This window comes from Malus sylvestris, chromosome 16 (assembly GCF_916048215.2).
Source record: "Malus sylvestris chromosome 16, drMalSylv7.2, whole genome shotgun sequence".
Taxonomy (NCBI): Eukaryota; Viridiplantae; Streptophyta; class Magnoliopsida; order Rosales; family Rosaceae; genus Malus; species Malus sylvestris.
This window is the reverse complement of record NC_062275.1, coordinates 23,949,959-23,972,028: the sequence shown is the minus strand read 5'-3', so window position 1 is coordinate 23,972,028 and position 22,070 is coordinate 23,949,959. Positions and strand designations below refer to the sequence as shown.

General features: G+C 37.3%; 2 protein-coding genes across 3 annotated transcripts; both read left to right on the top strand.

Moving 5' to 3' along the window:
• The first annotated feature begins 311 nt into the window (after positions 1-311).
• On the top strand, positions 312-17,062 carry LOC126608252 (biotin carboxylase 1, chloroplastic-like). Of its 2 annotated transcripts, XM_050276110.1 has the most exons (17): positions 312-379; positions 10,564-10,621; positions 11,207-11,294; positions 11,862-12,190; positions 12,620-12,761; positions 13,488-13,586; positions 13,687-13,743; positions 14,466-14,537; positions 14,793-14,882; positions 15,012-15,071; positions 15,244-15,429; positions 15,529-15,621; positions 15,700-15,781; positions 16,019-16,125; positions 16,224-16,299; positions 16,548-16,657; positions 16,759-17,062. In XM_050276110.1, exons 3-17 carry the CDS (start codon positions 11,250-11,252, stop codon positions 16,795-16,797), a joined length of 1,587 nt encoding a protein of 528 aa, XP_050132067.1. In that variant the 5' UTR covers positions 312-379; positions 10,564-10,621; positions 11,207-11,249; the 3' UTR covers positions 16,798-17,062. The 2 variants fall into 2 exon arrangements, with proteins under 2 accessions (XP_050132067.1, XP_050132066.1); XM_050276109.1 differs by lacking the exons at positions 312-379; positions 10,564-10,621 and adding an exon at positions 10,759-10,993.
• A 2,063-nt stretch (positions 17,063-19,125) lies between these two features.
• LOC126606241 (uncharacterized) lies at positions 19,126-22,049 on the top strand. Its single transcript, XM_050273600.1, has 3 exons — positions 19,126-19,466; positions 19,577-19,663; positions 21,891-22,049. Exons 1-3 carry the CDS (start codon positions 19,353-19,355, stop codon positions 21,900-21,902), a joined length of 213 nt encoding a protein of 70 aa, XP_050129557.1. The 5' UTR covers positions 19,126-19,352; the 3' UTR covers positions 21,903-22,049.
• Positions 22,050-22,070: the final 21 nt, after the last annotated feature.

Sequence of the window (22,070 nt, the reverse complement as noted above, 5' to 3'; positions counted from 1 at the left end):
TTGCTTCATGTTGCAGGAATCACTTTAAATGTTTTTGGAACCAAAACCATTTTCTCTAAAAGCGTTTTCAGTAAATTTAAAAACACTAAAATGTGCATAGCAAGAAATAAGCCCAAAAAACTAGGTTGTCAATACGACATACAGTCTTACGTACATATTCTACCATGTTCACTTGTATAGTAACACATTACACATGGCTTACTAATCCACGTGTAAGAGATACGTAGACTTTCATAGCATCAGAACACTGCCATTATGGCCGAAAACTTAGAATAATCGACATGTGACGTGGCAGTGGCGGCATAGTAGTCGTGCAGTTTAACTAGATTTCCTCCATTAGCCGTCTTCCACTTCTTTTCCTCCCATCACCTCCCAGCTCACCCCACACTCCGTCTTCTTCATTAGTAGTTAGGAAACGATTTGCCCTGGGGGAAACTCGAATCGGCGAGAAAACATGCTACCTTTTTTAGCCCACCCGCAATTAGATTTGAACGTCCTCATGACAATTGAATTTTACTCATCAACAGAATCTTAAATTTGCTCTAGGAACGAATATTTCTCACTCGATTTGCCCCCCAAGTCCAAACGCATATTACCAAGGACGAATCAACAAAACCGATTAGCCAAACAGAAATCAAGCAATTGTGCTCGAAATTCCCAATTGGAATCCATAACACCAACCCGAAATTTTCACTGTCATTGGAATTAGGTATCTCATTTATTCCCTTTATTTTTAAATTATTTACTATTTTGTTAGGAAATTGTTATTAGCACTCCAAATTTTCTATAATTAGAAAGAAAAATACAATTGTGAGCAGTGCATAATTAGATTTTGGAAGTGCTAATAATAGTTCCCTATATCGTTAGGTTTATTTTATTGTTAACTGTTGTAAAGGATAACAATTTGAGAGAATGAGATAATTTTATTAGAGAATCTTTTAGCGTGTTACCATGTGAGGCATAACACCTGTAGTGGTGTGGCTATCTTGAGAAATTACACAACTACCCTTATTTCAATAGAGAGAATCGACTGACTAATCAATTGAAGAACATGTGAAATCCCGTCCCCGAATTTTACAATTTAAAATTACATATTTCGTATTCATATTCTTAGTTTTGACACGTTTGTATTTGTGACGTATAATTTTTTTATAAGTAAAATGATGAAAATGCCCTTAATGTACTAAATGGGATTCTTTATGGACTTATTTGATCCTTTTGTGATTTTACAAATTTCTTTACAAATTTGGATTGTAATAGTCAATACGAATGCGTGAGTGCAAACAGAATATTATTTGGAGTTATAACGAAGAAGTTATAAATGAACAAAATTAAGGGCAAGATGGTCATTTGACCATTATATGAAAGGCTTTAGATTTGTTGGAGCAAAGATCTGTGAAGCCATGTGTGTGGCTATGATGGAAAGAAAAGGAGAGAAAGGAGGGAGGGGGAAAGGGACAAATCAGAAAAGAAAGAAAAGATGGGAAATGAGGGAGAAGAGAAGTACAGGATCCTCGATCCGTTTCTTTTTTCCTTCCCCAACCCAGTCCCATTTGTCTCCTCCGGCAGTTTTTCGTCAGTTTTTTTGGTGAACCACATCACCTAACCACCTGGAAAATGCTCGACTACCTTCCTTCTACCAATTTCACCAAAAATTTGACGAAATTTGGCTTGGGTTCACGAAGAACCGCACCCACAGGTGTGGTGGTTCGACGACAACGATCCATCAATCCCATAGTTAACTCCATCGATTACCACCATCAATCTACTCCCCCTAACCTCAGGAACAAAGCCCAAGCAGTAGTTAAGGTGTCAGAGTTCGTTTTGAGGTCGAATCGAGATCACCCATTTCGAAGGTTTCCGACGGATCGAGGGTGATTTAAGGTATTTTCCGACCGAACTGGACTTTGGCCCAGATACAAAAGTTCTACCCCTTGATGAGTTCTACATTTTTGTAAAATTTGGTAATTTTTAGAGTTAGTCGGCAAATTGGGTTTCAGTTCGCCGGAAACCGCCACCTGCGGCGGTGCGTGGCCAGTGGGCCGATGATGCAATTTTAAGCTAAATTAGACGTCCTGATTTCAAATTCGATATCCGCTTGATGTGATTTTATTGTTTGAAACTATTTTTATTATAATACACCACTTGATAATTATTTGAATCGACGATCCGATCGTTGGATTGTCACCAAACTTTAATGTATTATAGCATGTAATATTTGAAGACATTAGAAGCTGACAAATTGAGAATCTGACGTACAGATCTTCCCGAATTGAATTTCTAAGTTTGCAAAACTAAACGTTGACCGGCACGTGAATTTGTGATTGGCGGAGATCCGACTGTCAGATTATGATGAAATTTTAGTATATTGTTCTATGAGTATTATGAGGACCTTAAAAAGTATGGATTTAAAATTAGATGTGCGGATCTTTCGGATCGAATTACGTAGGGTTGTGGACCTCACTGTTGACTGAGAGTTGACTTTTGGTCAACATGTCTTGAATCGTTTTAAATACTAAAATTAGTACTATAGGAGACTAAGTGAGGTCTAGTGGGCCTACATTGGTTAGTAAGTGGCTTGAATATATGTGATATGGTTACTACATGCTATCATATTTAGCATTCTTTGTGGTTATCACTTGATTTTATGAAATGTGATTTGACTGTGTATTGAAAACATTTGTGAAATGTGATTGATGTGCATATTTGATATATGGTTTGATTTGCATGATTGGTATGATGCGATGAAATGTGATGGGTAGTAGTGGACCATTAACCCATTGCCATAGAGTTTGTTGCTTTGGAGCTTGTTTCATATCCTGTTTCATTGTTTCATTTCTTGCTTCGTTGAACCGTTCTAAATTCAGTACATGTGCTTTGTTTCATTTTGTTGAGCCTTTGTAATTGAATACTTGATTCATGTTTTGTTTCTTCGAGCCGCTGTTATGTTTCTTGGACTTTCGCTTGGTTCTATTGAGTGGTCCGGTTCCCTACTCCGTCTGGATTCCATTGAGTGGTTCGAAATTGTATCCTGCCTTGGATTTCATTGAGTGGTCTGATGTCCATTGTACTTCGTGATTCCGTTGAGTGGTCTGGAATCTTTTCAACTCCGCGATTTCATTGAGTGGTCCAGAATCGCATCCTGTTCTGGATTCCGTTGAGTGGTCCGGATTCGTATCCTGTTCTGGATTCCATTGAGTGGTCTAGAATCTCGCTAGGTATTCTAGTTCCGTTGAGTGGTCCGGAGCCCAATGTTGTTTGATTTCGTTAAGTGGTCCGAAATCCCATTCTTCAGAGATGTAGGCTTCGACCGAACTATATCGCTCTAGCCTTGCATTTTAATGCATCGTTTGTGTTACTGATTGATGTGATTGTGGAATGATGTTGGAAAGCATATGTGTGTGAATGGCATGATGACAATTATTGTTTGGCTTATGGTTGATGTGTAGTGTGATATTCTATGCTTTATGCTAGAAGTGTTTTATGAAAAGTGTAGAGTTTAACAAATGGTGAGTTACGAATGGCTTGATCCCTATTTAGGGTATGTAGGCAGTCTAACGAGGAGGTTAGATGTAGTCATAAAGTGTATGAAAATTACTTTGCAATCTGAGTCTTGAGTTGTGCTTTGTCCGTACCCCGATGGCGAGGTATGTTAGATATGCGGATACTTGATGACGTCACGTGTCGATTCTAGGCGTACGTTGGGATCAAGGCAAATGAATGGCATATTTACTTGAGAAATCAACAACCTAATGGTTACAATTGTTACACCAATTAGTGGAAAAACCTAAATGTCTTGCAACACTGCCCTTTGGACGTTCACAAATTGCTCAGTTGGGAATCATGGAAACTCCATGTAATACCTCTTCTTGGCCTTACTCAAAAAATGAAATATATGCTCTCCACATGGACGACCCAGAAAAATCCAACTAGGGAGATAGATCAACAGTCAGCCTTTAAGAAACTTTGTACTCCTAAGAATTTTTCCCTTTTAAAAAGGCAAAACGCCTTAGGAAGACTTCGAGAACTCGTTATGTAAAGGAAGTAAGGATGGGAAATTCACAATTTGAACATAAATTTGCTGGATTCCCATTTGGCTAATCAATTTTGTGAAATCTCGTTCTCGGATTTCACTATTTAAAATTACGTATTACGTATTTCGTATTCTTATTCTTAGTTTCGACGCTTTTATATTTACGGCGTATTTGACCCCTACGTATTGTTCCACGTATTTTTATATATTTGGATAATACTCGTCGATACGAACGCGTGGGCGCAAACAGAATGTGATTCGGAATTATAATGAAGATTTTATAAGGTTTTGAACATTGAGGATATTTTGGTAAATTGATAATTAATTGGACATGTGATATTTTTGTCTGATCATTGGATGAGTGCCATGTGGGGCCACCCCCACTTTTCTGGAACCCTTTGTCTCATTCTTCTTCTTTCCCGTCACTTTTCACTCTTTCTAACTCTTTCTCTCGGCTCTCCCTTTTCTCCCCGTGAAACAAACCACCATCATCACCAAAAATTTTGGCTTGTTGAACACCAAAACCCCCCATTATCTGCATGTCCTCACCACCATAAACTCCTTTTTGATTTTTGTTTCATTGAAAACGAACCCAAAACATGAGTTTGAAGAACAAGGTTTTGGGCCGAGACTTCTAGGCATGATTCTGACAATTTTCAGCCATCTTCTGGACTCAAAACATGTATAAATCGATTCCTCTTGTCGATTAGATAAATTTTCATGTTTGGATCGTGTGATTTGGTTGAAAAATGAGAAAGTTGTAACGATTTAAAGTTTGCCCAGAAATTCCGGCGAGTTACTTGTTTTCCCACGGACAACCATATTTCAAGCCATTTTCTGGCCACCTCTGGCCACCATTTGGACTCCAAGTAGGTATAATCTTGTTCTACTCTTTAGCTTCGTTTTGGTATGTTATAGGTTGAATTTGGTTGAGAAACGAGTGAGATATGGAGTTCTAAAGATTGCCTAGAAAATATGCAGAATCCGGTGAAATTTCGTTAAGGTTCGCCACTTGAACATTATAGCAATCGACGATCCGACTGTTGGATTGTCACCAAACTTTGATACATTATAGTACATAATATTTAAGGACCTTAGGAAATTACGAATTGAAAATCTAGTGGTTGGATCTTACGGAGCAAGTGACGTAGGATCATGGACCCTACCTATGAACGACGGTTTGATTCCCATTAAATGTTGTTGTGGGGGACATATGGGAGTTTTTGAGTATGTGAATTATCGAAGGAATCTAAATGTGGACTTGTACTTTGTTTTAGGCAACGATAGTGCGTGACGTCTCAATTCTTGTGCTAGGGTGCATTAGCGCAAAGTCTAGGTGAGTGACTTTAATATATGTGATATTGGTGATTACCCTGTTTTCATAATTGTTATCCTGTGTGGATATGACTTGGTTTTATAAATATGATTTCTATTGAATTGTTATTTTTAATACTTAGTCATCGATATGGTTTGATTTGTATGATTGGCATGTTGTGATGAAATGTGAGGGCTAGTAGTGGACCGTTAACCCATTGTGATGGGGATTTGTTGCTTCGATATTGTTTCATTTCCCGCTTCATTGATTCGTTCTAAATTTAGTAGTTGTGCCTTGTTTCACTTTGTTAAGCTTTTGTAAATTGAGTAATTTGTGCCATGTCTTGTTTCTTTGAGCCGTTGTACATTATGGTTGTTGGCCTTCTACTCGGTTCTGTTAAGTGATCTGGAACTGGGTTTCCGCTAGGGTTTCGTTGAGTGGTCTGGTTCACTACTTCGTCTGGATTCTGTTGAGTCATCCGGAATCTCTAGTGCTTCGCGATTCCGTTGAATGGTCCGGAATCGTATCTAGCTTGGGTTTCATTGAGTGGTCCGATGTCCATTGTACTCCACGATTTTGTTGAGAGGTCCGGAATCGTATCCACTTGGATTTTGTTAAGAGGTTTGGAATCCCTTCTACTCCGCAATTCCATTGAGTGGTCCAGAATCGTATCCTGGTTGAATTCCGTTGAGTGGTTCGGAATCCCATTTGGTATTATGGTTCCGTTGAGAGGTCCAAAACCCGATTAATTGCTTTGTTGATTCTTCAGATTGAATTTAGATTGAGATAGCTTCAGAGATGTAGGATTCGACTGAACTGTGTCGCTCTAGCCCTACTTTTCATTGTGTTGTATGAGTTTATGGTTGTGAGCTTTTGTGATCTGTTTCAGACGAGCCGTTGGATGTCTAGGTGACTCATTCGGGATTTTCAGTGACTTGATAATGGTTTCATAAAATATGATTTTATATTTGACGTTGATAAACCGAATCGATGGTTGGTTTTTAATATTATTATCACATACGTTGAATTATTGTCACTTACACGAACTTTGTGGCTTATCTGGGTTATTGTTTGCCCCGTGCACCATTCCCATGGTGTAGGGGCGATTGTGTAAGTTTTAGTAGATACAAGGAGCTTTGGGGTAGCAGACAGAGTTCATAGAATTTGGAGTGTTAGGTTACCCCTATACCTTTCCTTAAATAGTTGTGATTATCGTTGTTGTTAGTTCAGTATTTCAGTTTGTATTTCTTGGCATCCCCCTACAGTCTACCGTCGTGCGTCGATCCTGGATGTATGTTGGGATCGAGGCGTGACAACTTTTGTTGAGTCGTTCTTGGTAATATGTGTTCAGGCTTGGGGGGGCAAATTGAGTAAGAAATATTTACTTAGTTCTTAGAGCAAATTTGAGATTCTGTTGACAATTAAAATCCAATTGTCATGATTACAATTTAGGATTTATGGATGTGGTTGTACTCGATCTTTCTATTGTAATCATGAGGAGGTTCAAATCCAATTAGGGGTGGCCTCAAGAGGGTAGCCTATTCTCTCGTCGATTCGAGTTTCCTTCTTAAGGTTCTATTATGATGACTTCTTTGCTCTAGGAGGAAGAGGTCATCATGGATATGGGTGACGATGTCATGGTGACATGAGTAGAGGATGGAGTAGATAATGAGTAACCTGGGTGGGATCGTAACCGTTGATCTATGGTGAACCATCATGATCGATTGATCTCGAGGGTCCACACATACAGGATCCAGAGAGGATCATGTCCCTTATCTTACAGTCAAAACTATTCTTGATTTTAAACTGTTTTTCATTAAATTATTGTTTAAGTCAAAATGTCTTATGTTTCAATTGTGAACATAATATCTAGTGTCAGGTTTGTATATAATAAATTGGCTTATTTTTAGCTATGACACCTATATACTCTTCATCAAATTTCATTTATATTGTCTCGCTTTACCACATGCATTCTTCCTTTGTGTTCCACTTTATCCCCTACACTCTTTATTATCTCATTTTAACACTGGCACTCTTCCTGAAAGTCCTACTGTACCCTACTCCGTCAAATAAGAGCTATTAATTGTGTTGATGTGACATGGACAATTTAGTCATTTCAACTGTGTAATCAGAAGTTGGTTAAACTCAAAACAAGGTTTGATTTCTCCATATTACAATAATAAAGAAGAGAAAATAGAGATTCTCATGATAGAATCCTAAGAATCTTTGCAAAGGAAGAAGAGTGTATGTGATAAAGTGTGATAATATAAAATGCATGGAGTAAAGTAAGACAAGAAAGAAGAGTGAGATTGGTAAAATAAGATAATATAAAGTGTAGAGAAAGTAAAATTTAGTAAAGAATATGAGCTTGTTTAGAAGTGCTTTTAAAATAGCTGAAAACTCTTTTAGTGAAAATACTTTTGAAACCAATCCTTAATAAAAAGAAAAATGCAAGTAACCATAAAAACCACTTTTGTTACATCCACCCCCACATTTTTATTTTATTTCTATTTTTCCCCTGGAACATATTTTAAATCTATCAATTTAATCCCTTATCGCTTTTAATCCTAGTCATTGATCTAGATTCCTTTTTATCCTAAACTGCCATGTGGCAGCTCTCTAACTCTCTTCTCTTCCCTCTCTTCCCGAGCATTCCTTCTTAAACCTCTCTTTCTCTCACGGGAACCCTCACTCACTCTAGAGCTTCGAGTGCTCTTGTTTTCTTCCTCTTCAAAAACTAATCAAATCCAACAAATTAACCACATATCTAGAATCCTTGGGGCTTGAGAAACACAACTATAACCCTGCATGCGTCAGTAGAACACCTCTGTGTGTTCTACCATTGAAGCCGATAGCTTCAAATATCTGAAACTCGAACTCAGGCAAGTGCTCTACTCTGTTTTGTTGAGTTGTTCTCAATCTAAATGGAAGGTTTTAATCTGTGCATGCATTATATTTTTGTTTTCCAGAACCCGACGAATTCCGTGAATCAACCTCGCCATTCTCGACCATAGTCGAGACTCACAGTGGTATATTTTCGTTCCCATCTTTTCAGCTATCTTCCCTCTTTAATTTGGTACTTGGTTTGAATGTTTGATTTCACGTTTGCCATCGACCGGAGCTATAACAGCTCTGGTGTTCTTCCTTGACAACACCGAAGCCACCAGGCTTTCTCAAATCACCCCCGGGCCTTAACCCTTACTTGAACCAGCCCTATTCCCTTTTGGTTAGTTGGCCTGTGGGCCGTACCTTGTTTTGGGCTTAGTGAATGTGTGTGGATGTGTAGGGCCGTGGGTGTGTGAGGTGTGTGTGTTGGGCTGTGCGTGTGTGTGTTGTGTATGTGTGTCTATGCGTGTGTGGGTTGTGTGTGTGTGTCCGTGCATGTGTGTGTGTGTGTGTGTGTGTGTGTGTGTGTGTGTGTAAGTTGTTTGAATATGTGTGGTGCACGTGTGTGTGGTGCACATGTGTGTGTGTATGTATGTGTGTGCAGGTGTGTGCATGCGTGATGTGCATGCATGTGTATGTGTGTGCTGGCATGTGTGTGTGTTGTGTTGTGTGGGTTTGGGCTCAAGCCCAAACCACCACCCTTTTTATTCCTAGGCCTATCCAAAACCAAAACCCAATAAGTTATAACCTTATGTAACCTAAACCCTAATCCGGATCCAAACCCAAGACCCATTTCCAATTCTTGAAATTCTGTAGTTGGGTAGTTTAATAAATTGTACATTTTTGTGCTTAGGTGAAGTTGCTAGTGGGGATTTCCTTAATCATTTTCCGCACAATTCTGCTGCTACGGAGTATCTGTGAGTGGACCCTTTCTAAAATTTGCATAATTTCATAGTTTAATTGCATAAATGAAATGCATGCCTTACGAGTTTATGAACTGATTTTTATGTTAAGCATGTTTATGAAATATGTTATTTATCGTCTTATTTTTTGTGAGGAATTAATTGTTGGCCTATATTGAGCTATATTTTAAAATATCGTATTTTCTATAAAAACTATGAACTGGTAGACTATATGATGGATGACGATAGGATGCTAGAACATGTTTTAGAAACCCCTATTTATAGTATAGACGATGGATAACTTTATACTATAAAGTGGTTATTTTTTAGAGGTGTAACTATTTGTGCGTACCTAGTGGACACTATGCCGCCTGGGGCGAGGATCTAGTGTTGGCAGATAGGCCGGGAGAAATAATCCCTAGCTACGGGCTGAGGGACATGGAGCAGGCATTGGGCCGGGAGTTGGTAATCTTTGGCTATGGGTGCAAAGACCACGGTGCTGGTATAAGGCCGGGAGATATATTTATTTCAGTGATTTTACTAGTAGTACATTACGCGACGAGACAATCTGTGAGACGTTTGGTATTTTATTTTCCATGATGACTTTTGAGATATTTTTGGCATGCTAGGGTTTTCAGTAAAAACATTGCTTATTATGCTAGTAGTTTTCTTTATATAAACTGTGGGGGTTAGTATCTTGATAACTGTTTTATTATTATTGTATATATGAACTTGGTCCACTCACCTTTGTTTTGCGCCCTCATTCAGGTCTTAGAAATGAGGATTACGACACAACGTACGAGGCATTCCCCTACCAATAGCAATCTATCACTCACTTGCGTGATATCTTGTAATGATCTTTCATTTTGTGATCTTGTTTTAGAACGTGTTTTGTGCACACTAGACATTTTTTTAAACCTTGTTTATTACTTCTAGATTCTAATGATTATTCATGCTTATTTTCCTCCTAATCATTTATCTTGTATTCAATAAATGGCTTTCGTCACCCTCAGGTGCCGGCCAGAACGTGCCTATCTGGATATTCGAGGAATATCAGGGTCGAGACGTGTCAACTTTATTACTTCATGCAAGAAGCACATAACTAGTGCTTCTTTAAGTACTTTTGAAACCAAAATTATTTTCTCTTAAAAAGCTTTTAGTTATTTTAAAAGCATTTTCAAACAAGCCAATAAGTGCTATAGCCATTAATAAGCCCAAAAAATTATGTTGTCAATACGACGTACACTCATACGTAGCCATTATACGGTGTTCATTTAAATCGTACCACGTGTAAAGTGTCTTACTAATCCACGTGTTAGTGATACGTAGACATTCATGGCATCGTAACACCGCCACCGTGGATGAAAACTAAGCGGCAGTGGCGGCGTAGTAGCCGTGCAGTCCAACTAGCTCTTCACCGTCAGCTCGCCCCACTCCTTCTTCATTGGCACGGTCAACAGCAACAGTAACCTAAAACCATTGCAGGTCAGTCTGTGAATTCAATTTAATGTTTTGCTTTTCGTTTTATTTCTCTGTTTTGGGGAATATGGATAGAGAGGAGTGGAGGGCCGCCGGGGATGGGGGAGGGCGGCGGCTTCCAGGGCTGGCGGTGGTTTTCCCATTTCCTTGTAGGCGGAGATTTCAAATTTCAATCACTCACTCCCCTCGTTTTCATCGACAACTCTACTCTCTTTATATCTACCCTCGGTCCTTCCCACCTTCCCACCTTCCCACTTCGCATTTCTCTCTTCGCATTTCTCTCTCTCTCTCTCTCTCTCTAGACCTCTTGGGTACCAAAGAGGCTTCCTTTTCTTGTTCTTCATCCAATCTGAGCTTGATCTGAGCCAATTGAGAAAGGTATTTCCCTGTTTCAGTGTCAAATTTTAGCATTTGAATCGTTTCGCAATGGCAGTAACTGCCCCTTTTTTGGGTTGTGATTTCATTCTACGATAGAATTAGAATCATGTGAATGGTTGATTCCTGCTTAGCTTCTTCTCGATTTTGTGGAATGAGAGTGTTACAATTTCTAACAAATTATGCTGTTTTTCTGTTGTTCTTCTGCAATGGCAGTGACTGGGATATTTGGTGTAACACATATCGCTTTGTTTTGAAAATGGATGCCATAATGCCCATCTGCAAGACTGTCACGCCAACTCCGGTAAGTACCTCTGTTGCCCAATGCTTATTTCGTTTTTTGAATTGGGTTTGGGTTTCAAATGTTGCGTGGTGTTCTGATTAATTTTAATTGGAGTGGTTAATCAATTGATCTTAGTTTGGATATGATCGGTGTGATAGTGAATTGTTCAAGCTATATATATATATATATATATATATATTGAAATGGATCGACTTTTCAAATGCATGTTAGTTAGTTTGAGGTTTGGTTTAATTTCTTAGGTACTTCATTGGGTCTCTTTTTATAACTATATAGACCGAAGAATGTGGCTTCGTAGATAAGTACCTTCCAGTGCTGTGGAGAAGCTCAAAACTTTACCTTGCTTATCCAATGCATCAAAACCGAAGATAATAGAACGATTATAACTCATTAGGGGAAAGTAACATATTGGAATTCCTAGATAAATAGCGTTGCAAAACAAATGAGTTGTGATTGTTATATGTTCTTCAGAATCCTGTTTGTTATTGCTTCTGTTATGATCTTCAGACATGCTTTGTGGTTTATTTGCAATTTTCTTTACATTTGTTTTTCGTTTTCTTCTGTCAACAGAAGGGCTTATTTTTTGGGAGAACTAGAGAGATCCGGAGCTCCCAATGTAGCTTTATGGTGGGAAATAAAGTCAACTTTTTAAGGCAGAGAGATCCGGGTGCTCAAGTTAGTATTAAATCCAGGAGGCATGGGGGAGCTCTTCATGCTACATGTCGTGCTGAAAAAATTCTGGTGGCAAATAGAGGGGAAATTGCTGTCCGCGTTATTCGAACAGCCCATGAGATGGGAATACCTTGTGTGGCTGTTTACTCAACAATAGACAAGGATGCACTTCATGTGAAATTGGCTGATGAATCAGTTTGCATTGGTGAAGCAGCAAGCAGTCAATCGTAAGTGGCTGATCAGTTTAATTTCTTTTTTACGCTGTTCCTTGTCCTTCTCCCCCCTATCATAACTTTCACAAAGGAGTCCTTATGCCGGAAAGAAGTCGAGGATGAAAGTAAACACATAATAACATCATTGATAGATAATCATTGTTTATAAGGATGTGATATAAAGAAACTGCTAACAAAGATTGTAGTTGTAATAAACCAATGGTTTTAAATGCCTTATGCCTTTTGGTTAGCATGGCATGACAAAGGATGTGACCTAGCCCCTCCATGCTCATTTGAATTGTGCCGTGCTCAAGCTGGCCTGCCCTGTTTTACTACTTTCCTGTGAACACATTCTTTATCTTAAGAACATAATAATTTTATGACCCAGTTTCTGTTACAGATGATAATGATTAAACTTGGCCATTTTGATATATCTTTCTGCAGGTACTTAGTTGTTCCAAACGTTTTATCTGCTGCCATCAGTAGGAAATGTACAATGTTGCATCCAGGATATGGTTTCCTTTCTGAGAATGCGTCATTTGTTGAAATGTGCAAAGAACATGGAATCAATTTTATTGGGCCTAAGGTCAGTACTTCAAGTAAAATAAAATATAACTTTAAACACTTCAAGCTAGGAACTGTTCTCTTATTTCTAATTTTTAGATTTAAATTAGGTGCAGACAAAGATGGTGGCTTCGGTGTGTGATAGCCCCATCCCATTTCAAGGGAATTTCTTTTTCTTTTTACCTCTCATTTCAGCCCTCTCTCTTTTTCCTCCTCTCATTATCTTATTTAGTTCCAAGGCTCAGCTCACCCATTGTGAAGTTCTGGGTTCGTGCCATGTGAACATGATAAGCTAGAGTCCTGTTCTCTTGCTAACATGGTGGCTAAGGATTCATGGCCACATACCATTGGATTTGATATCAAGGGTGGAGAATAAATGGACGTGCTTTTAATGTTTTAATCTCAACCCTTGATATCAATTCCAAGGGTAAGTGACCAAGAGAACATTTCTGTGATAAGTTCATGTGATATATTAGATTGATGTATTAGATAGTTTTTTGGTTATTAATGAAGATTTTTCAACTTCAAAAAAAATTATTTTTTCCCTTAGACAAAAATGATTTTTTTTTTCCTTGAGTTGTATTTTATTCAGTTTTATACAATGTATTTCACTTGTTCCCAACATCTTAGAGTGAACAGTAATTGATCCATTTAGGTGTATAGAAGCATTTGGTTATATTTAGTTGCTTATTAGTTAGTTCATCTTCTCATGGGGGACAAAGTTTGAAAATCTGATTACAATTTGCAGCCCGAAAGCATCCGTGTTATGGGTGATAAATCGACTGCCAGAGACACAATGAAGAAAGCAGGTGTTCCAACTGTACCAGGAAGTGATGGATTACTACAGGTATCTACTTTAACCTTAGGTATTATAAATTTCAACACCTCCAGGAATAGGGTCTCATATAATTGATTTTACGTTAATTGTAATCATTTTTCCTTCACAGAGCACAGAGGAAGGAATCAGGCTTGCGGATGAGATTGGTTTTCCTGTTATGATCAAAGTAAAGTATCTTGTCCTATTATGTTTTATGATAATTAAAACTCATTGTACCTTGCTGTGTCATAGAATTTACAGTGCTCACCTTTTAATGTTAACTGTGAAAGTTCAAAAGTTAAACATATTCCTAATTTACCAAGTTTCTTTTCCCGTTCTATAAAAAGGAAACTAATGATTTAATATAGTAGAATTATTTCTTTAACTTCTTTTCAATTGTAAACTGAAGTTAATTGAGAGGAACACATGCCTATTACATATAATAGCTGCTCACGAATTGTATCTGTTTGACACTACCCAATTTCCTTTTTATAATGCTAAGCTATGAAGATGTACCAACTCAATGAAGCTAGAAGAAAAGTTTTGCAGGTTTTAGTTTTGAGTTTGAGTCAAGCATGGAGTTTCTTTCAGAAATTTAAGTTTGTTGCTTAGTTCCTAGTAACTATAGTGAGTTGTAACTGTTACCTCCAATCTTTGGATGAGGCCGTTTCATCATTTGGTAAAAATAAATCTAAATGATCTCAGTTACTAGTGTGCTATATTTAAACTCTAATGAATCAGATGTAAGACTTGAATGAACTAAAAATAAAGTTTCATGACAGGAATGGCTATTTAGTATTCTGGTGTTTCATTAATATTTTCTTTCAAACTCTGGGGTTAAGGAGAGCCAATATAGAATTTTGTCTGTTATTGTTTCTGTTAAATGATAAGCATGTTTTGCTATTTAAGGCCACAGCAGGAGGTGGAGGACGTGGTATGCGTCTTGCTAAAGAACCTGAGGAGTTTGTGAAGTTGTTACAGGTACTGCACCTAATGCCTTGTCTTCTTATTTTGTTACTTTGCTGATTCCTTCTTTTTTTTGTTGATCTTCTCTAAAAGTGTTTCTTCGTTCATCTTCAGAGATATTGTTTTGTGTTAAATAAAGTTATCACTATAAATTGTATGGTTGGGTTCTTAGTTTAGTTGGTCTTGTTATCTTTAAATGAATATTAAATTTTTGTAATATATTGCTGCTTCCGTCTTCATATTTCTCTGCCTCAATTTGATTGTTTGCAGCAAGCAAAGAGTGAGGCTGCAGCTGCTTTTGGAAATGATGGAGTTTATTTGGAAAAGTACATCCAAAATCCTAGACACATTGAGTTTCAGGTAATGTGCTTGTAAAAGTTCCTGATATTGTGTATGGTGATACATCGTGTGTTCTGGATTATTGTTAGTATTCATTTTGACATTTGATGCCAACCTGCAATCTGTTGATTTCTCCCTTGTAAAAAACAGGTTCTTGCAGATAAATATGGCAATGTTATTCACTTTGGAGAGCGGGATTGCAGCATCCAGGTACTTTAACCAGCCTTATTAGTTGCATGAATCACTGTGAAAGTTTATTTCTATTATTAGAATACAGCTGTCTTCTAGTTATTATCCATTCATCCTCTATTCTTTTCTGAGAAATGCAAAACTCAATGACACCTGCCAAATTGTTTACATGTTCTGAATGTAACATTAACAGAGAAGGAACCAAAAGCTCCTGGAAGAAGCACCTTCCCCTGCATTGACCCCAGAACTGCGGAAAGCTATGGGTGATGCAGCAGTTGCAGCAGCAGCATCAATTGGCTACATTGGTGTTGGAACCGTTGAATTCCTTTTGGATGAAAGAGGTTCCTTTTACTTCATGGAAATGAACACTCGGATTCAGGTTAAACTAATATTTTTAAGTTTTGAGGGTTGCTTTGACTGGTATTAAAAGTTTGCTTAGCTATGCCAAACTAAAATCTTTTTGCCAATGGAACCACAGGTTGAGCATCCTGTGACAGAAATGATTTCCTCTGTTGATTTGATTGAAGAACAAATTCGAGTAGCTATGGGTGAAAAACTCCGATACACACAGGTAATTACGGTAGTGTAGTTTTCAAGACACATCTGATGCTTTTTGTTCAATGTCTGACGGAGATGGTTCCATCTACAGGAAGATATAGTGCTCAGAGGACATTCAATTGAATGCCGTATCAATGCAGAAGATGCTTTTAAAGGTTTCCGACCTGGGCCAGGTATGTCCTTGGTTATTGCTTAGTACAGCATGACACTTATGCTACATTTGGTATTTTTCGTTATTCTGTATTGGCTCTATGTGATGCAGCCAAACCCTGATGATATAGGGTTCTAAGTTAGTTCAGCACTTAAAGAATTCCATTGATTTAACTCGGGTTGCGCATGCACTGGATTAACAATGACATTATGTATTCATTCTATTTTTTAATACATAATCTTCTGCCTTTTTTAAACAGGAAGAATAACAGCCTACTTACCATCTGGAGGTCCCTTTGTTAGAATGGATAGCCATGTTTATCCTGATTACGTGGTTCCTCCAAATTACGATTCCCTTCTTGGAAAGGTTTGTGGCCCATATACATCAGCAATATGAAATTATAGCTTTCAGGTTTATTGATCCAAATTCTAGTAACTGAGGCAATTATTGCTCCCTTGGTGTAGCTTATTGTTTGGGCACCAACAAGAGAAAAGGCAATTGAGAGAATGAAGAGGGCTCTTGATGACACTGTTATAACAGGTAAATAGTAATAAAGTCAATTTGAGTTACTTTTTATGTCAGTATGATTGAACTTTGTGTCGAACAAACTTAGTGTGAGCCAATTGAATTTAAGCTGTGATATTAATAGAATCAAAGGGGCAGCATTTTTTTTTTTTTGTTGATGTTTTATTTGAAGTTTCAGGTTGCTTTAATTCATGTTGTAAATCTAGAACATTCCTTTTTTGTTGTTCATGGAAGTTGATGTAGTTATTGCCTTTGTTCCACAGGGGTTCCCACAACCATTGAATACCATAAACTTATCCTGGATATAGAGGATTTCAAAAATGGCAAGGTCGATACTGCTTTTATTCCAAAGCATGAAGAGGAGCTACAAGCGGTAAGAAGCTAGTCTAACCCGGAACACAAATTTACTGGCAAGCCTTCGATTTTCCATTATGGGTTCTCATATTTACTAATGCCTCTTTCATGTGCCAACAGCCCCAACATTTGGTGCCTGCAGCCGCTGCCAAGAACTAGCCGGTGCATCTGCTTACATGGATGGCTCTTGAATTGCTACTATCTGGTCTCGTCGACAACATTAAAACAGAAAATATTTTTCTTTTTTATGTTTGAGTTATTTTAAATTGTGGCATTCTTTTACTTGATAGAACTAGTAACACTAGTGACATGCCTGGCATGTGAGCATTTCATTTGAAATTTTGACATGTTCATTTGTTCAGTTGGGTACACAAACTTGTATTGGGTTGCGCAAACTATTTATATGAAGCAAGATCCTTTTTCATGATTTAGGTTTAATCCTAATACCATTTTTAAGGTTTCACTTTTTTTCTGGATTTTATTCTTGGGTTGTTGGCTGAAATCAATCTTTGAATGATGATATTATAAGGTGTAGTGGCATTCAAAAAGGCAAGGCAATGCTCCCTAATGCTGTGCTTCCACAGGTGGAAGACCAACCTTCCTCACACTTGGACTTAGCCCAATGTCAATGGAATGTCGATGGGTCCAAGCCGAGAAGGGTATGCTTAATGGTCAATAGGTACCTAGTTAGCTAAATCAAGGTCCATTTAAGTGTTAAACATGTGTTAATTGAAGCGGTGAGTGGTTGTGTTTGTGCTAGTAGTGGTGATGGTGAGTGAAGTATCCATAGGCCATTGACTATCCCTTTTCATCTCCTTACTATTAAGTGTTTCTCTCCGATTCTTGCTCTTACACCTACAATTTTCAAATCGTGAATTCCACATCCTCGCTTCCTTTAGGTAACGAGTTCCCGAAGTCCTCCTAAGGCATTTTGCCGTTTTAAGAGGGAGAAATCCCCAGGAATACCAAGGTTTTTTCTGGATCATCCCTGTGAAGAGCATATATTTCATTTTGAGAGAGATGAAGACGGGGCATTGATATGGAGTTTATGTGATACCCAACTGAGCAATTTGTGAACGTCTAAGGGAGTGTTAAAGAACATTTAAGTCCTTCCACTAATTGGTGTAACTGTTGTAATAACCATTGATTTTTCAGCTGAGTAGGTCATTCATTCTTCAATTGATTAGTTAGTTGATCATTTCTATTGAATTAAGGATATTTATGTAATTTACCAGGATAGTCACGCCACTGTATAAAAGTGGTTATATCTCACATTTTAACACATTCTCTAATAAATTAGATTAACCAAATTCCAACGACAACGAAATGAGGGGAAAACTAGGGTTAGTGTTAGGGTTTCCGATTGAGAATTTGGAGCACAATTGCTCGATCCCCGTTGCCTAATCAGTTTTGCTGAGTCGTTCTTGGTAACATGTGTTGACGATTAAAATCCAACTATCATGATTACAATTTAGGGTTTGTGGATGTGGTTTACTCGATCTTTCAATCGTAATAATGAGGATGTTCAAAATCAATTGGGGTGGGTTCAAAAGGGTAGTCTGTTTGCTTAGGCATTGCTATTGTGCGCAGCATCATTGATGATGCACAGACGTTTGAGAGCCCCAAGGCTCGTGGCAAAAATGAAAATGAAAAAAACATAAATTGTCATAAACAAATTCAAGATGTACATCACAATTTATTATGGGATTTACATTTTAAAATAACAGTAAACTCATTCTATATAGCTTTTATTAATACAATCGATATTTCTAGTCTAAATAATTGAAATCAAACAAAGAGAAAAAGTTGCATAAATCGATCTATACAGAGATTCTAAAACTTCAAAATTACTATCCTCAAAATCACAATTCTTCCCTCAAAAAGATATTATTTTGTCTAAGATGGCATCTTAGTGTTTTAGTCAGAATAGTAAGTAGGAGAAAGATTGGGGGTGGGTTCGGTTTCATTCGGTTCGGTTTAGTTTTCTTTCGATTTTTTTCGATTTGGTTTGTTCGATTCGGTTTCAATTTTTTATTTATAAAACTCGATCTTTCTTTAATATGAAAATTAGAAAAGATGCTTGCATTGGTAGACTAATAATAAGAAAATTGGGAAAGTGGAAAGATAGAGTTGTACATTTACTTGATCATCTAACCCAAACATATTCTATCAACAACCTCAATTGTAAAGAAAAATAATCACCATATTTATTCTAAAAACAAACAAATAGAGAAGTTTTTCCAAGTTCCAAACCCCCAAAACTTTCTTTTATAACCAATCGAATATCATTATAATTGTATGAAGTATGCTCCTTGAAAAAACCCTAATCTTAGTTTCAAACTTGGCAACAAAGATTCACAAAAGAAACATCATGGGCATATATTCATAAAGTGTAAAAGGATAGTTTTCAGAAAAGAAAAAAAATGTAAAAGGAATCGGTTTTGTTGGATTAAGTTCGGTTTCTGAACCTCCAAATTTGAAACCGAACCAATAAAGTTCGGTTAGGTTTCGGTATTTTATTTTATTTTATTTTTCGGTATTTTTTATTCCGAAATATATTCCCCCGTTTTTGGTTGCGCAAAACAAGAAGAGAATTGTGATTGTAGAGTTCAGAGATTCATCTTCCTTGCTGCGTTTCATTTGATGAGCGCACACATAGCGGTTTTAAGATTTCAGAGATTCTCAAAGCCCTAAAAGGAAAACCAAAAAGAAAGATGATGCGAACTCGTTTGGTTTGGTTCGGTGTTGGGTTTTCGCTGACAGGAGCTGCAATTTCTCACCTCGTCTGGAAAGATCTTCTCGTCGACCGTTTCGCTCTTTCCTCCGATGTACGTAACCCATCAACTCTCGTTCTCTCTCTCTCTCTCTCTCTCTCTCTCTCTCTCTCCCCCTCCCCTTTTCAAAGGTTTCATTTTTTCTTCTATGGGGGATTTTGTAGGTGAAGCAAAAGTTTGATGCTCTTGAAGGTAGAATTGTGAACCTTGAGCGTTCTTTGTCACCAGACCCGAATCATCATCCTGCTCAGGTATTAATATTTATTTATTTATTTACGTTTAATTTCGTTGTTTTAATCTAATGAATTGTATCTGTGATTTGGTTGAATTTCTGATAGTTTTATACATTAGCCTCCGACCCCTTTATGCCAATTATTTTCAGAAATGATTATTACCCAATACCCATCTCAACAATTTCACAATTATCGCAAATGATTATGATATGTTCAATCTACCAATGTCAACGATTTTCTATGTGGGTTTTGGTCATAAGTGCAATTAAAAGAAGCAAGTTTACATTTTTTTGACATGAATTTCGGGAGTCAATTGCAGCACATCGTGATGTTACTTGGGTCTGTGCAAAATGGGAATAACTGAAAAACCAATGTAGATTGTTCATTGTTATGATCTAGGCATGTGAGGATGTGGGCTGTTGTCCTACATCGAAAAGTTAAGGGATTTTTGCATGGTTATATAAGGAGTTGGGCTACTACTATTGCCAATTGGTTTTAGGTTCGAACCTCAACCCTTTTTAAGCCTTTTTCCAGGCATAGAAAGGATGTTGGCCTTGGTTATTTAATCTTTTCAACAAAACTAGGCAGAAAATCTTTATAATATGCATTCGCAGATATAATTATTTATAATGGGGTGTGTGTGTGTGTCAGTGAGTAAGTCGATTGGAACCTAATGGAGCCATAAAGTAGATTTCTAAGAGGAGCATTTCGCGGAAAGTTATGGATGGAAGATATTAGTGCTATGTGAATTAAGAGTGTAGTTAGAGAGTAAAATCAAAGAAATGGAAAAAGTTACGACTATAATTCCGTGCTTGGTAGATATCTGAAGTTTAAACTAAGAGAAATAATCAACACTACTGGCAGGAAAAGAGCTTAGATGGGCTTAATAGTGGAGATTGGACGCACATGAACTTTGGAAGGGTAGTTGATGTTTATAAAAGCTCCTAGTAGACATGCATATCACTACCTATCTTACTTTATGTTATAATTGGTATTGGTGTTTTCATTCTATTTTAAAAAACCATATATGTGAAACATCAACAACAACAAAGCCTTTATCTGTGAAACAGCAATTAAAGCATTTCATGTAATAATTCGTTTTGACTATGAAATTGCACTTCCCGTAGCTGACCACTTATGCAGTGATTTGGAGTCATATTTCTGTTGTGTTCCATTTGTATCATGGTTTATGAGTTCTTAAAATGGGGATGTGTGTTAACTGATATGAGATGAACAATCTGTCATGTCTGGTTAGCATGGTCATAAGTAACCTAGTGGTTTCAAGTTGTCTCATCTATGCAGTGTTAATATATGAGCCATGTCCTGCTGACAGCCTCGTGGGGGTGGGAAGGCTGTTAATTTAGTGCAGTAGAGAGGAAGTAAGTATACGGGATTCACTTGGGCATAGGTTTAATTACCGCTTCCATAATTAACGAGAAATTTGTTGGGTTTTTCCAACCATGATGAGTTGTCCTAAGTCTATTAGATTTATAGTCTTAGAGGATTAAATTGTTTACCCAATTGGAGTTGTTTTCCTAATTGAAGTTGTATTCCTAGTTTAAATTGTTTTCTCATTTTAAATTGCCTACCCAATTTTAATTGTTTACCCAATTGAAGTTGTTTACCCAATTGGAGTTAGTATCTCAGTTGGAGAAGGATTCATAACTCGATTCCAATTAGGACTAGTAATTGTTATTGAAAAAGACCCTTATTAAGTCTATATAAAGGGGTTGTTGCACTAGTTTTGAATTGGAGCAAAACAATAAGTTGTGTACCGCTCAAGGTGTCAAAAAGTGAGAGAAGGGCAAAGTGTCTGCGAAAGAAAATAAAAGAGATAAGAGTGTACTAGTTTCTTGTTCTTGTCTTTCAGGTTTTTCGTCAAGTCTTAATCCTAGAGGCTTGGCATGAATTATATGTTGTACTCATTATTGATATAGTGAAAGATTATTGTTGCTGTCCCATGGACATAGGCACATATAGCTGAACCACGTTAATTCTTGGTGTTGTTTGTCATGGTTATTTTGTTTTCAATTTCTGTGTTTTTTCTTCTGTTTTTCTCATTCTTAAACGCAATATTCACAACAAAATTTAATAGAGAATCTTATTATTTCCAACATGGTTACCAGTTGTCATCTGATTCTTTGAGAGTGCTCATAAAAATGGTTTTTTGGATCCATCTTCTAGTCTAACTTTGTTATTTTTTTAACAACTGATTTAGTGATTGCATTTGAATACTATTTGGCAGGTTGAGGACTAGATTTTACTTGGAGCTCCATGAAGTTTTTGCTTGCCTCTTTGTTATTGATTTTCTTTGGTTTCTGATGCTAAGTTGAACTTGATTCATAAAAAACATCACAATGTACTAGCTCCCGACGTCGAAGTCTAAATGTGATCGTTTTACTAATTGCTGCTCATTAACTACAAT